The sequence below is a fragment of the Mobula birostris genome, chromosome 14 (assembly GCF_030028105.1).
Source record: "Mobula birostris isolate sMobBir1 chromosome 14, sMobBir1.hap1, whole genome shotgun sequence".
Classification (NCBI taxonomy): Eukaryota; Metazoa; Chordata; class Chondrichthyes; order Myliobatiformes; family Myliobatidae; genus Mobula; species Mobula birostris.
The window spans coordinates 23,950,438-23,967,059 of record NC_092383.1 but is presented as its reverse complement, the minus strand read 5'-3'; the positions used below and the strand labels follow the sequence as shown (position 1 = coordinate 23,967,059).

The 16,622-nt window shown below is 40.8% G+C and overlaps 1 protein-coding gene across 3 annotated transcripts in view; it reads left to right on the top strand.

The window, feature by feature from the left end:
* The window catches only part of galk2 (galactokinase 2), a 120,339-nt gene that overhangs the window by 52,586 nt on the left and 51,131 nt on the right, over positions 1-16,622 (top strand). For all 3 annotated transcript variants that reach the window (XM_072278248.1, XM_072278249.1, XM_072278247.1), the window contains one exon: positions 386-532. In XM_072278248.1, coding sequence (XP_072134349.1) covers positions 386-532 — 147 coding nt within the window. The remainder of the gene's footprint in view (positions 1-385; positions 533-16,622) is intronic.

Sequence of the window (16,622 nt, the reverse complement as noted above, 5' to 3'; positions counted from 1 at the left end):
CCATTTGATTCCCCTTATTCCTACGGCCACCTCCTTCCACTTATTCCATGGTCATCTGCCCTGTCAGATTCCATCCCTTTGCCTCTTCCACTTATTTCCTCCCAACTTTTCACAAAATTCCATGCTCCACTGTCCACCCCTCTCCAACCCTTTTCTTCTGGTCTCTGCCCTCTGTTCTTTCCTGTCCTGATGAAGTTTCTCAGCCTGAAACACTGACAGTTCATTTTCCTCATTAAATGCTACCTGGCCTGCTGAATTCCTCCAGTGATTTTTGTGTGCTGATTGGGATTAAATATAAGAAACACATAATTTAAACTTCTATGTATGGATTTTATCTGCACAGAAACAAAAATACATTCTAAGTTTTTTTTTTCCTTTTTGACAGGAACATTTCAACCTTCCAGTCTCCACTGGAATCAACTGTATGATTGATGGCGCAATCCCAGCCAGCTCGGGACTTTCCAGCTCCAGTGCACTGGTTTGTTGTGCAGGTCTCATCACTGTGATAGCAAATGGAAAGGTTCTGTCAAAGGTACAATCTGTCTATGCATTTTATATAACTAATATCATACTGTATATTAAGAGAAAGTTGACTGATCAGAAAGCAGTATTGTCGATTTGCTGCTGTTGACTGAGAGTTTAAATGGAGATTTAGAAATTAGGGCCCTACTTGCAGATAGCAAGCCTTGCCCATGGAAATATTTTGACATCCAGCAAAGTCTGTACACTCTCCTTTCACACGATCATTACCACCACTATGCTGTTAAACACTTATTAAAAATTTGAATATTTTGAGTGTTTCTGACATAGCTTAAGTTTCTTTAATAATTGAGCTAACTTAAATAAATGTAATTGTTTAAATATTATTTAGTGATTTTAAGCTTCCTAAATGTTAGGCTTCCAGTATTTCAATACATTTTTTATGGCTACTGTATTGTACGTTTGTAGCAAGAAGTTCATATATGTCTAATAGCAGAATCAGACAATCAAAGAAAATAAATTCCAAACCACAAATGATTCTGTTTCCAGTGTCATTCAGGTATTAACATTTTTGGTTTGGCTCAATAGCAAAAACAAAATCTGTTATGCAACAACTTATGTGATATTGTGTTGCTGTGCTGATTTCTATTTGCCCTTAAAATAATAGAAATTGTGTGTGTGTGTGTGTGTGTGTATATAAAAGATTCATAGCATTGCCACCATTATCTCCCCAAATTAACTCCAGATGTAACCTCCTGTTGCCATATCTATTAGTTCTCCATTTTCTTGCTCATTGTGTACTCAGTGATGTTATGCAATTTCTTTTTCAGTTTTCCATAATGCCGGAACCTTGCAGGCCTTCTCCTTCCTGTATCTTAGATGCAAATCTTGGGATCATTTCCAGCATACTCAAGTGCTTGGCGTGGACCATTTGTAATTACCAAATGGAGAGCTTGCTTTGCTGCCCACATAGCCTTAATGCAGATTAATTTTAAAAACATAAAAGGAATGACTACATGTAGAATTGCTGTAAAAATGAAAAATAAATCATGAATTTACTTTAAAAAGTAAACCACTTTTTACATGTACCCCAAACTTCAATGTAAAAAGGAAGAAAATTAAAACACACCAAAAGCAAGAGTGAAGAGAGTATTGCTGTCATACAACCAAACAGATTCTTCTGCTTATTTGATAAAATGAAACAAAATTTGTGCTTTACATTAGTAATGGAAAATCTGAGTATTTTCCATTCCTAATTCAAATTTCATCAGATTCCATTACCTCAATGATCTTGTGAGAGACAAAGGAGAAAAAGTAAGAGAGAGAATCGGCAGTACTGTCCTAAGTTTCTAAATATATCAGTTCAAGTTTCCACTATTTACAGTACTTAGTTTCAGTAAAGCTATATCATTTGACAGTATTGATCTGAAAATGTAGCATTCTTTAAAAAAAATTGTTGTCAAGTTGGCTTTCTTTTTCTTCTTTGAACATGTGCAGCTTCCCCACCTGAAAGAGATTGAATTCATCTACCCGAAGGTTTTTTAACTAGATTCCACTTAATGACCAAACAACTTTTCCTTTTTCCTCCTTTTATTTTTTGCAAGTGTGACAGTTTGATAGTTCAGTTAGTTCCATCAACCATTAGCCATTAGACATTTGACATTAGACATTAGTCACTAGTCATAAGACACTAGTCATTAGGTGAAAAAACTGGCTACTTCTCCGGACTTTGTAGACGGATTTCAACCTGCACCTCTTCGCTCCCTAATAGACCGTTATATTTTCAAACCGGGTGACCCTTCCCGAAGGTTCCCGAGCTCTTCTTAAACCTCGCGCCATTTCCCAGAAGCGCCTGCACGCGATGATCGCCGTGACGTGAAGCTAGTGCTAACCCAAAATGCAGTGACAGCAGTGCTCTTTTCCATGAAACAGTCTCTCAAGTTATTTAAAGTTCAGCATCTTACCACAGATTCCAATGCTGCTCCCGGACTGTTGCTGTGGTGCTGCCGGGTCCCCCCCGATGTTCCTGGCAGAAGCAGCACTTAGGCAGCGGGTTCCATCCGGTCTATCAGTAGATTCTTGCTATTACTTTTAAATTTTATTTTCTTTTGCCTCTAGGTCCCAATACTTTCTAGAAACTCTAGTTTGACTTGACAATTGTAATAACAATGAACATCAAGATTTTCTGTAAGAAAACAAAACAAATTGATTATGATAAGCAGATACTTCAAGATAAGACATTCATCATTTATTCATAAAGCAATGTTCTGAGTATTTTTGGACTTAATACACAAAGTAATCAGTAGAAAAGTTAATCCTGAAGCCAGTATATACTATAGATCTAAGATATCTATAGATTGTCAGCTAGCTGCAGCTGCAGGTGAATATTGTCCTGTGATTAATAAGTCCATTAATACAAAGGTGTCTCAGAAATGTGTACTTATATGATTCTTAATGCTTTGAAAGATAAAAGGCAGCAGTGTAAGACAAGATAGGAGAATGTTTTGGTGGCTAAAGATGAAAGGTAGAAGAAATAGTTTGTAGTTTGTAATCCCTGGGTTATTAAAATGTTTTATGTAAGAGGCCCCTTAGATTAAAAGAAAACATTGGCAGCCAGGCTTTTGTTCTGAGTAAAATTAGTCAAATGTTTATAGCACACTGTGAATTTCTTTTAAACATGGTTGGATTAATGACTAGATCATACATGACCCTTTTCAATCTATTCATTTTGTAAATAATCTGGAATATTGTAAATTCTCTTCTTAATCATTCTGGACAAATCTATGTGTGGAATTCTATTGTACAGAAAATTAGTCATTGTGCTGGACTTGTTTATTTCATAACACCCATGAGAAATGAAGCATGTTGAAACCAGACTTGTGGCAAATTTGCATCAAAACTCTGAGTAATGTGTTGTAAAGACGTGAGAGCAAAAGTTGTTGGAATAGATAACATCATTGCTTAATTCTGGTGGCTATGATGACAACCAGATAATGTCCCAGCTCCTGATGAAAATAAGTACCATTACCAGACAACATATGTGAAATAACAGGAAATTGGAACTTAGCATGCAAAGTCGAAGCAGTTGGTAACTTTAATTAGTCTTGCATATAATAAGAACTAACTGTTTTTTTGCTTCACCCAGAAGTAGTTTCCCTGATTTATATTTATAAGGCACGCTATTCTGTTCCATGTATGGCCAATAGCAGAGCTGATACTAAATTTTGTTAGACTTGAGTTTTCTTCAAAACTAGTAAATAATTTGCAAAGCAATTTTGATTTGAATATTATAACAGTTTGTATAGCTCAGGGTATAATAGAATGATTATTAGTACCAAAATGATGTCATTGAGATGTTTCTTTCTAAAATTTCATACTTTTGAGAGGATTATTTACTCATGTCGAAGGGAGTGGACAGCAGAATAAGGAAATCTTAGAACTTCCATTGGATCTCTGTTAATTGCTTTCTGCTCAAATGCGTGACAATGATTTCCTGACGTTTGGCAGCAATTTCCAAAATAGCTTTCACCATGATGTTTTCTTCCCTTATGTTACCCTTTTGTTTTGACTCAGTTATGAATGGCCAACACCTTGTTTTGATTCTTCATTCTACATTCTTCATGTGGAGGAGACAACATTTCTGCATGTATCCTGACAAGTCCTGCAACAATTTTTGTGTATTTCAATGAGATTGTCATTCATCGATTTACACTGTACAGACCACATCTTCCTACCCCTACCAACCCCACTCCCTCACCAAAGGTGCATATTTACCATACCTTGCGATCAGAATCACCGAGGTTCTGTGTAGTGTGCTACCTTAATTTATGCTTTACTTATGTACTCAAATCCCCTTGCTCAGTATGCTATATTTTCATTAGGACTTGGAGTGGATTTGAGATGTCCATAAGAAACCATAAGAAAGGAGCAGAATTAGTCTATTCAGCCCATTAAATCTGCTCCGCCATTCCATCATGGCTGATCCCGGATCCTACTCAACCACATACACCTGCCTTCTCGCCATATCCTTTGATGCCCTGACCAATCAAGAAACTATCAACTTCCGCCATAAATACACACAGACTTGGCCTTCACCACATGCTGTGGCAGAGCATTTCACAGATTCATCATTCTTTGGCTAAAAACTTCCTTCTTACCTCTGTTCTAAAAGGTCACCCCTCAATGTTGAGGCTGTGCCCTCTAGTTCTGGATATCCCACCATAGAAAACATCCCCGCATTCTTCTAAATTCCAGTGAGTACGGGTCCATGGCTTCCAAACATTCCACATATGTTAACCCCCTCATTCCCAGAATAATCCTCATGAACCTGCTGTGGACTGTCTCCAATGATAACACATCCCTTCTTAGATATGGGGCCCTAAACTGCTGGCAATACTCCAAGCACAGCCTGACTAGTGTCTTATAAAAGCATTATCTCTTTGCTTTTATATTCTATTCCCCATGAAATAAATGTCAACATTGCATTTGCCGCCTTTACCACAGAGTCAGCCGGTAAAAAATTACCTTCTGTGAGTCTTGCACAAGGGCTCCTAGTCCTTCTGCACGTCTGATGTTTGAATCTTCTTCCCATTTAGATGATAGTCCGCACTAATGTTCCTTTTACCAAAATGCATTATTATACATTTCCCAACTGTATTCCACTTGCCACTTTTTTGCCCATTCTTCCAATTTGTCCAAGTCCTGCTGCAATTGCATTGCTTCCTCAGCACTACCTACCCCTCCACATACCTTCATGTCATCCTCAATCTTTGCTAAAAAGCCATCAGCTCCATTATCGACAAACAAAGTGAAATGCAGAGGTCCCAATACTGACCCCTGATGAACAGGCACCGGCAGCCAACCAGAAAAGGCCCCTTTTATTCCCAGTCGCTGCCTCCTGCCTGTCAGCCATACCTCTATCCATGCCAGTATCTTTTCTGTAATGCCGTAGGATTTTATCTTGTTAAGCAGCCTCATGTGTGGTACCTTATCAAATGCCTTCTGAAAATCCCAGTAAATGACATCCACTGCCTCTCCTTTGTCCACCCTGCTTGCTACTTCTTTGAAGAACTCTAACAGATTTGTGAGGCAAGATTTCCCTTCACATAAACCATGCTGACTTTGACTTATTTTATCATTAGTCTCCAATTACTTTGAAACCTCACCCTTAATAATAGACTCCCACACTTTCTCAACCATTGAGGTTATGCTAACTGGCCTATAAATTCTTTTGCCTTCCTCCCTTCTTAAAGAGTGCAGTGACATTTGCAATCTTCCAGTCCTCCAGGACCATGCCAAAATCAAGTGATTCTTGAAAGATTATGACCAATGCATCCATTATCTCTACAGCAACTGCTCTCAGGGAGTAGTCCATCTGTGATGTGGGATGTAGCCCATCTGACCCAAGTGGCTTATCCACCTTAAGACCTTTGAGTTTGCCTAGCACATTTTCCTTTGTAATAGCAAAGCCACTCACTCCTGCTCCCTGATGCTCAAGAACTTCGAGCATGCTGCTGGTGTCTTCCACAGTGAAGACAGATGCAAAGTACTGACTAAGTTCAACTGCCATTTCTTTGTCCCCCATTAATACCTCACCAGCATCATTTTCTAGTAGTTCAATTTCAACTCTCACCACCCTTTTACTCTTTATATAACTGAAAAATCTTTTGGTATCCTGCTTTATATTATTGGCTAATTTGCCCTCATATTTCATCTTTTCCCTTCTTATAGCTTTTTTTAGCTTTCTTTTGTTGGATTTTAAAAGCTTCCCAATCATCCAATTTCCCACTCACAGTTGCTACCTTATATGCCCTTTCTTTGACCTTTATGCAGTCCTTAACTATCTTTGTCAGCCATAGTTGCCTACCCCTGCCATTTGAGAACTTCTTCCTCCATGGGACATATCTATCCTGCACCTTGTGAATTATTCCCAGAAACTTCAGCCATCTTTGCTCTGCCATCATCTCCACCAGTATCCGCTTCCAATCCTCCTGGGCAAGCTTCTCTCTCATGCCTCTGTAATTCCCTTTATTCCATTGCAATACTGATACATGTGAGTGATACTTCTCCCTCTCAAATTGCAGTATGAATTCAATCATATTATGATTACTGCCTTCTAAGGGTTCCTTTACGTTAAGCTCCCTAATATAATCTGGGTTATTACACAACACCCAAACTAAGATGGCCTTTCCTTGAGTAGGCTCAAGCACAAGCTGCTCTAAAGAGCCATCTTGTAGGCATTCAACGAATTCCCTGTCTTGCGATCCAACACCAACCTGATTTTCCCAATCCCCTTGCGTATTGAAGTTCCCCATTACAATTGTGTCATTACCCTTATTACATTCCTTTTCCGGCTCCCTTTGCCACACTCTAACCCCACACATTAGTGACTATTTGGAAGCCTATATATGATTCCCATATTGTTTTTTTCACCCTTGCAATTGATTCAACATTCTCTGACCCTTTGTCACCTCTTTCTAAAGATGTAATTCGATCTCTTACCAACAGAGCCACACCACCACCTATGCCTGCCTGCCTGTTTTTTTGATACAAAGCATATCGTTTGTTGTTAAGTTCCCAATTGTGGCCTTCTTTCAGCCACGATCAGTGATGCCCGCAATGTCATACCGACCAATCTCTAACTGCGCCACGAGTTCATCTGCCTTATTCTGAATGCTACACACATTTAAATACAGCACCTTCAGTCCTGCATTCTTTGCCTTTTTGATTTTAGCCTCTGTTGTACAATTTAACTCTTTGTTCTGCCTGCATTTATACCCAATCATTGGCCTGTTCTTTCTGACATTCATGTTACACCCATTATCTACTTGTAAACCTGCTTGGTCAACCTCAGCTCTATCTTCCTGGTTCCCACCCCTCTGCCATATTAGTTTACATTAGTGGTCACCAACCTTTTTAAGCCCAAGATCCCCTACCTCGACCTCAGTGAAAGGCAAGATCTACCTACTAAATCATTTAGAGAAAAAACAGCTCAGATTGTACTTCCAATTTGAGGCCTTTTATTTGGGCGAATTGTATTTGAATTACACAAAATACTTTTGTCAAACTTTCAAATTAATTCAAACAAGAAAACACTGTAACTAGCATATCAAACAGGCCATAGCTGTCTTTCTTTAAGAATATTACAATACTTCACACTTTTAATTCTCAGTTTCATTATTTAATTTTATTTCAACACAAAAAATAAATGAATAAAAATTGACTGTTGCCCTCAGTGTGATGACTGGGGCTGAGTACTTTCTGCTAGTTCCCTGAAATTTGGCTCATAACTACAGACAGCCAGTCTGAGACAGCCTGTGAGGTGTAGGGTTGCCAACTGTCCCATATTTCCCCCACTAAGGTAGAACGTTCCTATGAAACCTTTTGTGCCAAAATGCTTTATGCGGAAGAAGCAATTACCATTAATTTATATGGAAAAAAATTTTGAGCGTTCCCAGACCCAAAAAAATAACCTGCTAAATCATACCAAATAACACATAAAACCTAAAGTAACAGTAACATATAGTAAAAGCAGGAATGACATGATAAATACACAGCTTATACGGTATAAAGTAGAAATAATGAAAATTAAGCCAAAACCGATTCGTGGGGTTAAAAAAATTGGCACATCATGCATGCGCACACAGGTGCCTGCGCAAGGCTTCATGGTCATGGTAGTCTTTCTTGGGGTGAACACAAATGTCCTGGGATTTGACTGCTACTTTTGTCTGTTATTTGGGAGTGAGAAAGTTGGCAACCCTAGTGAGATGTCTGTCAGTAAGTCAGCTCCTGTACTTAGATTTAATAATTTTCATCTGTGAAAATGCAATTTCACATAGGCAAGTTAACCTGAAGTAGGCACTGACTTTTAGTGCTATAAAACACACCGCGCATTGCTTGGCCCCATCAGTAGTAATTACCACCAGTTTATGAATGGGGATGTCATTTTCACGGACGTATTTTTTAAACTCATTGTAAATATCCTCACCTCTCGTTCTTTCCTTTAATTGCAAAAGAATGAGGAAGTCCTCCTTTGTAGTAAAATCCTGGAAAGCCATTCTGGCAAATACAACAAGCTGAGCTGTTTGCATTACATCCAGGGATTCATCGAACTGTAGCGAAAAATATTCACGTCCTTTGACAGTGACTCTACCCTCCTTGTCACTGTTGCAGGGCCAAGCGGTATATTATGTATTGTGGTTGTGATGCCATTTTTGTTTTTAAACTCATTAAAAACAGTCTCTGTGGTAATGGCCATTGCTTCCTTGAATAAATCGCCATCTGTAAAAGGCTTCTTGTGTTCAGCCAAAAGGTGACTTATACGAAATGATGCTTCAATAGCAGCCTTATTTTGAGCAGCATGTTTTGTGAAAAATGATTGCTAGGCCTTCAACCCCGATTTCAGCTCCTCAACTTTCCAGGCACGAATCTTCGGGATCTACTGGGAAAGTCTCAAAGATCGACTGGTGGATCGCGATCAACGAGTTGGCGACCCCTAGTTTAAACCATCCCCAACAGCTCTAGTAAATCTGCCTGCAAGAATATTGGTCCCCCTTGGATTCAAATACAACCCCTCCTTTTTGTATAGGTCACCACTGCACCAGAAGAGGTCTCAATTATCCAAAAACCTGAATCCCTGCCCCCTGCTCTAATTCTTCACCACATGTTTATCTGCAACCTCATTCTATGTTGTGTGGCACAGGCAGCAATTCCGAGATTACTACCCTTAAGGTCCTGCTTCTCAGCTTCCTTCCTAACTCCCTATGTTCTTTTTTCAGGATCTCGTCCCTTTTTCTTCCTGTGGCATTGGTACCAATATTTACCATGACTTTTGGCTGCTCACCCTTTTCAGGATATTGTGGACATGTCCAGAAACATCACGGCTCCTGGCACCTGGGAAGCAAACTATCATCCTGGCATCCACAGAATCACCTATCTGTCCTGACTATTACTATTGCCATCCTGTTCAATTCCCTACTATTCTGAGCACAGGGCCAGACTCAGTGCCAGAGGCATAGCCTCTGTTGCTTTTTCCAAGGTAAGTTGTTCCCCACCCCACTCAAAATTGAGTACTTATTGTTGAGGGGGATGGCCACAGGGATGCTCTCCATTATCTGACATTCCCTTTTCCCTCTCCTGCCAGTCACCCATTTATCTGTCTCCTGTAGCCTGAGGGTGACTACCTCCCTGTAGCTCCTGTCTATCCACCGCTTCACTTTCCCTAACAAGCCAAAGGTCATTGAGCTGCAGCTTCATTAACCTAACATGATCACTAAGGAGCTGCATCACGATGCAACTAGCACAGATGTGGCCACCAGGGAGGCTGGGAATCTCCTTGAAATCCCACATCTGAGACCCAGAACAGAACACTGGCTATGTAGACATAACCCTTATTCTCTCAAGATTTAAATAAGAAATAAGGATTGAACTTAACTTCTTGCTTTGCCTCCATCTGTTTTTGCGGAATACCTGTTATGCTAAAGCTTTACTATTCAGCTTCAGAATACTCTGATGACGACTGCTCCCATGATAACCACTTCCCTAGGTAGTACCTCTCTTTTATAGAAGGTGGTTTTTGCCTCAAGTCTTTGTCAGACCCGCACAGGAATGCTCCTGTTGCATCTGTGCAGTAGTCCAATCAACAACTTCGTCGAAGAACTTACTGCTTTTTCAAGCTCTTTGTTGGACCTGCGTGGGAACGCTCCTGTTGCGTCCGCACAGTACTCCAGTGAATGACACTCAATGTCACCAAGGACACTTGCACATTTCTACAGATGTACCTTGGAAAGCATTCTGCCTAGCTGCATCTCTGTCTGGTATGGGGGAGGAACACTGCACAGAATCAAAATAAGCTGCAGAAAATTGTGAACTCAGTCAGCTCCATCATGGGCACCAGCCTCCCCAGCATCCAAGACACCTTCAAGGAACGATGCCTCACAAGGGAGGCATTCATCATTGAGGACCCCCATCACTCAGGACATGCCCTATTTTCATTGCTACCATCACGAGGAGGTACAAGAGCCTAAAGGCACACACTCAACAATTTAGAAACAACTTCTTCACCTCTGTCATCAGATTCCTGAATGGACATTGAACCCATGAATACTGCCTCACTTTTTTTGCACTACTTATTTAATTTAGCTATGTATGTGTATATATGTGAGTGCGTGTGTCTGTGTATATGCATATGTGTGTGTATTCACCCCCTTCATTAATATTTAGTAAATGCACCTTTAGCAGCAATTACAGACTTGATTCTATGTGGATAGGTCTCTATCAGCTTTGCACATCTGGACACTGCAATTTTTCCCCATTCTTCATTACAAAAATGCTCAAGCTCTGTCAGATTGTATGGGGATAATCAGTGAACAGCTCTTTTTAAGTCCAGCCACAAATTCTCAATTGATTTGAGGTCTGGACTCTGACTTGGCCACTTCAGGACATTAACTTTGTTGTTTTTAAACCATTCCTGTGTAGCTTTTGTTTTATGTTTGGGGTCATTGTCTTGCTGGAAAACAAATCTTCTCCCAAGTTGCAATTCTCTTGCAGACTACCTTAGGTTTTCCTCCAGGATTTCCCTGTTTTTTTTTCTGCATTTACTTTACCCTTCACCCTCACAAGCCTTCCAGGACCTGCTGCAGTGAAGCATCCCCAAAGCATGACGCAGCCACCACCATGCTTCATGGTCGGTACGGTGTGTTTTTGATGATGTGTGGTGTTTTGGTTACGCCAAACATAGCGTTTAGTTTGATGGCCAAAAAGCTCAATTTTGGTTTCATCAAACCATAGAACCTTCTTCCAGCTGACTTCAGAGTCTCCCACATGCACTCCCTAGCCAAGATTTCATCTGAATTTTTTTCAACAGTGGCTTTCTCTTTGCCACTCTCCCATAAAGTTGCGATTGGTGAAGTACCCAGACAACAGTTGTTGTATGTACATTCTCTCCCATCTCAGACACTGAAGCTTGTAACTCCTCCAGAGTTGTCATAGATCTCTTGGTGGCCTCCCTCACTAGTCCCTTTCTTGCATGGTCACTCAGTTTTTGAAGATGGCTTACTCTAGACAAATTTACAGTTGTGCCATATACTTTCCATTTCTTGATGATTGCCTTAACTGTGGTGGCATCCATTAGTCTCGTGAGACCATGGATCTGCGCCTGGAAAGTCTTGCTTCAGTCTGCATTAGGGCAGTGTCTGTTGTGGCTGTAGTCTCCCACATGGGAGTGACAGTCTCGGCTGCAGCGACTGCACCTGAAGGCACTGTCCTCCAGTGTTGTCTTGGTGCTGTTTTTCTGAGGAGTGCGCTTTTCTTCAGCAGCAAGCCTCAGCTTCTCTTCTCTTCTTTTTAGACCTCTGTGTAGTTCCAGCCTCCAGTGAGAGCGATCGCTTGCGTTGTCCTCCCACCTCTCGACGTTCATTTTCAGTGACTTCATGTCTCTCTTGCAAACGTCTTTGGAACAAAGATGGAGCCGCCCTTGTGCTCTCTTGCCGGAGGCCAGTTCCCTGTACGGCAGGTCTTTCGGGATCCTCCCATCTGACATGCAGTGTACCTGGCCCAGCCAATGGAGACGGCGCTGTTGGAGCAGGGTGAAGAGGTTGGGTATTTGGGCACGGGCCAGGACCTCATTGTTGGTGACTCGGTCAGTCCACGTGATGTCCAAGATGCGTCTCAGGCTGCGAAGGTGGAAAGCGTTGAGATGCCGCTCTTGTCTGTAGTAGAGGCTCTAGGTCTCGCTGCCGTAAAGCAGTGTGCTGAGGACGCAGGCCCTGTAGACTGCAACTTTGGTGTGCGTCATCAGCTTTCTGTTCTCCCAGACTCTCTTGTCAACCTGGTGAATGTTGAGGCTGCTCGTCCAATCCGTCTATTGATCTTGGGGTCCAGGGAGAGGCTGTCCGTGATGGTGGAGCCAATGTATGTAAACTCGTGAACTACCTCCAGCTCATAGTTTTTGATGGTAATGGCAGGGGGGTGCTCAACGCCTTGGCCCAACACGTTGGTTTTCTTCAGGCTGATGGTCAAGCTAAGGTCCTGGCAGGCTCTTGAGAAGCTGTCCATGAGGCATTGCAGTTGCTCTTCAGAGTGTGTTGCCTGTGCTGCATCGTCTGCTAACAACATGTCCCTGATGAGTACTTCACAAACCTTGGTTTTTGCCCTCAGCCGGGACAGACTGAACAGCCTCCCGTCCAATCTGGTGTGGAGGTAGACACCATCAGTTGATGTTCCAAAGGTGTGCTTCAGCATGACTGCGAAGAAGATGCCAAACAGGGTGGGGGCAAGCACACAGCCCTGCTTCATACCGCTGCGGATGTTGAAGGCCTCCAAAGAAGAGCCGTCGAACTGAACGACGCCCTTCATGTCTGTATGGAATGACTGAACTATCCTGAGGAGCCTTGGGGGACAACCAGTCCTGGCGAGGATTTTCAACAGGCCGTCTCTGCTCACAGGGTCGAAGGCCTTCATAAGGTCAATGAAAGCGACGTAGAGTGGTTGTCTTTGCTCTCTGCATTTCTCTTGTAGCTGTTGAAGGGAGAAGATCATGTCGATTGTGGAGCGTTCCAACCTGAAACTGCACTGAGACTCGGGGTATACCCTTTCGGCTATTTTCTGCAGTCTGTTCAGGACCATGCGGGCGAAGACCTTCCCAACAATGCTCAGCAAGGAGATTCCCCTGTAGCTGTTACAGTCGCTTCTGTCCCCTTTGTTCTTATATATGGTGACAATGTTGCAGTCTCTCAAGTCTTGCGGCACTGCTCCCTCGGTCCAGCACTGTAGTTCATGCAGGTGGTTTAGCAGGAAGCCCTTTGCACATTTGATGGCCTCTGGTGGAATGCCATCCAATCCTGGTGCCTTCCCAATGGGCAAGCTGTCGATGGCTTTACTCAGCTCTTCAGCAGTCAGCAATGCATCAAGTTCCTCCATGACAGGCAGGCATTCCACGGCATCTAGAGCGCTGTCCGAGATGCTGTTTTCTCTGGAGAAGAGTTCAGAATAATGCTCCACCCATCTCTCTATCTGCTTGCCTTTGTTATTGATGGTCTCGCCTGTTATGGTTTTCAATGGTGCTGTCTTGCTCTGGGTTGGCCCAATGGCTTTCTTGATCCGCTCGTACACTCCACGGATGTTGCCTGTAACTGTACTCCAAGGGATATTCAGTGATTTGGAAATTTTCTTGTATTCATCTTCTAACTTGTGCTTTTCAGTAACCTTTTTCACGGAGTTGCTTGGAGTGTTCTTTTGTCTTCATGGTGTAGTTTTTGCCAGGATACTCACTCAACAGCAGTTGGAGCTTCCAGATACAGGTGTATTGTCACTACAATTAATTGAAGCACCTTGACTGTACACGGTCATTTCCATTTAAAGAATATGTGACTTCTGAAACCAATTGGCTACACCAGTGATGATTTGGTGAGGCATATTATAGGGCTTGAATACTTGTGCAAACAATTATTTTGTGTTTTATATTTGTAATTAATTTAGATCACTATGTAAAGATCTGTTTTCACTTTGACTCAATAGAGTCTTTTTCAATTGATCAGTGTCAGAAAAGCCAAATTAAATCCACTGTGATTCAATGTTGTAAAGCAAAAAATGAAAACTTCCGGGGGGTGGGGGGAGTGGGGTGGGGTGAATACTTTTATAGGCACTGCGTGTGCATGTACATATATATGTGTGTGTGTTTACATATAAAATATGTATGTATGTTTCAAAATTTTTATTCTTATGTACTGTTGTCACGTAACATACAAATTTCACAACAGATGCTGGTAGATTAAACATGATTCTGATTTTACTATTTGTCATCCTAATTGCTTGTTCTAGAATCTCCTACAAGAGGAAGTATCCTTTCCATCACCACTAAAACAAGACAACTGAGGATCTTTTCTTTCTTTTTAAATCTTTTTATTAAATTAGTACACAAAAAGTAAACCATGTAGACACTAATACATTGTTGCAATATATATTTGCAAGAGATATTAATACACAAAAAAAGTTAGTACAAACAGTGCAGTTTAGCTATAAAATAACAAGGTAATATAATAGTATACTAATTTTCCATACATATCAGTAAAGAGAAGAAAAATCCCAAAAAAAACCCCAAAAAACCACCGTGCAACTAATCTAAAAAGGATCTTTTCTATCATTCAAGTCACATTTTTAAACTCGAGTAGATGCAAACCTAGCTAACCTAGCTATCCAACCATTGTTCATAAGACAATTCATCCATTTGAATATCAGTGAAGTAAGCCTTGAACAGCTTTTACCTTCTTTACATCATTCTGATGTGATTATACTGTACATAGCAATGCTGCTTATAACTGAAACATTACCTCCCTACTGTTGTATGCAATTCTTCCTACAGACAGGCAAACTCCTTTTAAATTTTTTTGCTGTACCTTCATATTAGCCTTTTGTGAATTGTGTGCTAGGCACCCCCCGGCCCCACGTCCATTTGCAATTCAAGGTTCTACATTTGCACGCTTTTGAGATAATATGTTCTTTAAAATTCTTCTCACGGTATGTAGTTTTTACATTTTTCTGCATTGTACTCCATTCGCCATGTCTTTGTCTGTTCACTTAGCCCTGTACCTTTAGTAGCCCCCTCATGCCTTCTTTACAGCTTCATTTCCATACCTATCTTTGTGTCATCAATAAATTTAACAGCACAACTTGGTACCTTCATTCAAGTTATTTATACATTTCTAAAAAGATGAGGCCACAGCACCTATCCCAATGGCAGAGCGCTCTTAAATCTTACCGGACAGAAAATAAATATTCCCCTCTACCTTCTCTCAGTTTCTTCCAGTGGTTGCAAGAGGTACACATATACCCAGAACTATCTTATCTTAATTTGAATTATACAATCTATGCTTTCAGTGGTGGGAAAGTTACTGGAGGGGTTGCTGAGAGACAGAATCTATCTGCATTTGGAAAGGCAAAAACTAATTAGGGATAGACAGTATGGCTTTGTGCATGAAAAATTGTGCGTTATGAATTTGATTGAGTTTTTTTGAAGAGGTATCTTAGAGGATCGTCGAGGCTAAAATTATAGACATTCTATACACATAAGACACATTCCAAGCTCCCACAGTAGAAATGTGCCCTCCACAAATATTTCATTTCCTATGTAAACCAACCATTGCTTGTCAAAATATTAGCATTGGTTATGAACTCATGATCTCTGAAGTTTCATTCAAAGAACCATGATTCATAAACCATCTGAGATGTTAAATCTAGTAACTGTTCATATCACCATCTCACCTATTTCATTTTAACACTTCAGTCGGGCTTATGTTGCCTGTTTCTTCATGTAATGCTTTGAGATAGGCATAGAATCTGTTCTAAGCTAGCAATAAAAAATGTCAACGTATTTTGGCCAATTATCAAGAGTTTGTTTCTAATAGCATAGACATTGAATGTTATAATGGGAAGTGTGAAATAAGCCATTTTCATTAAGTGTTTAATTTAGATATAATGGAACATTGTGGAAACAGTATCTGAGAATTTTTCTTCATTGTAATGGGAAAGGATATAAATGGCAAGAATGAATTTTTATCTCCTTTGGTGCTACTGGTATTAAACTAAAACATGGTTAAATTTAGTGTAACTAACATCTTCTGTTGTTTTCATCAAGAGTATTTAATTTTGGTGGCAGAGGGAAGAGAAAAGGTGAAGGAAATGCAACAATTGTCCTTTTCACCTCTTCTTATCCCACCACCCAGTGACCCAGTTTTTCCGGGTAATCAAGTTTCCAGGTAAACAACTTGCTCTTCCAGTGTACTGCATTCACTGCTCACAATGCAGTCCCCCCTGCTTTGAAGGATCCAAATCCAGATTAGATAATCACACTGCGGAACAGCAGCATTCAGTCACAGAAATTATCCTGAATTTTTGTTGCCTCCCACCTTAATCCCACCACCGCTCTGTCCTATCTGCCTTCTGAACTATTACAGCAAGGCCAACCCAAGACTGAGAAACATTTCACCTGGGCATCTTGCAAGCCTTCTGGACTCAGAATTGACTTCTCCATCATTAGGTAATTTGCTCTTTCTTTCATTCTGTCTGCGTTAGAATTACCAAAATCTGCCAGTCAACTCTGTGATTTTAGTTCAGTTTCTCTTTTTCTATACTCCATCTTGGTGAAC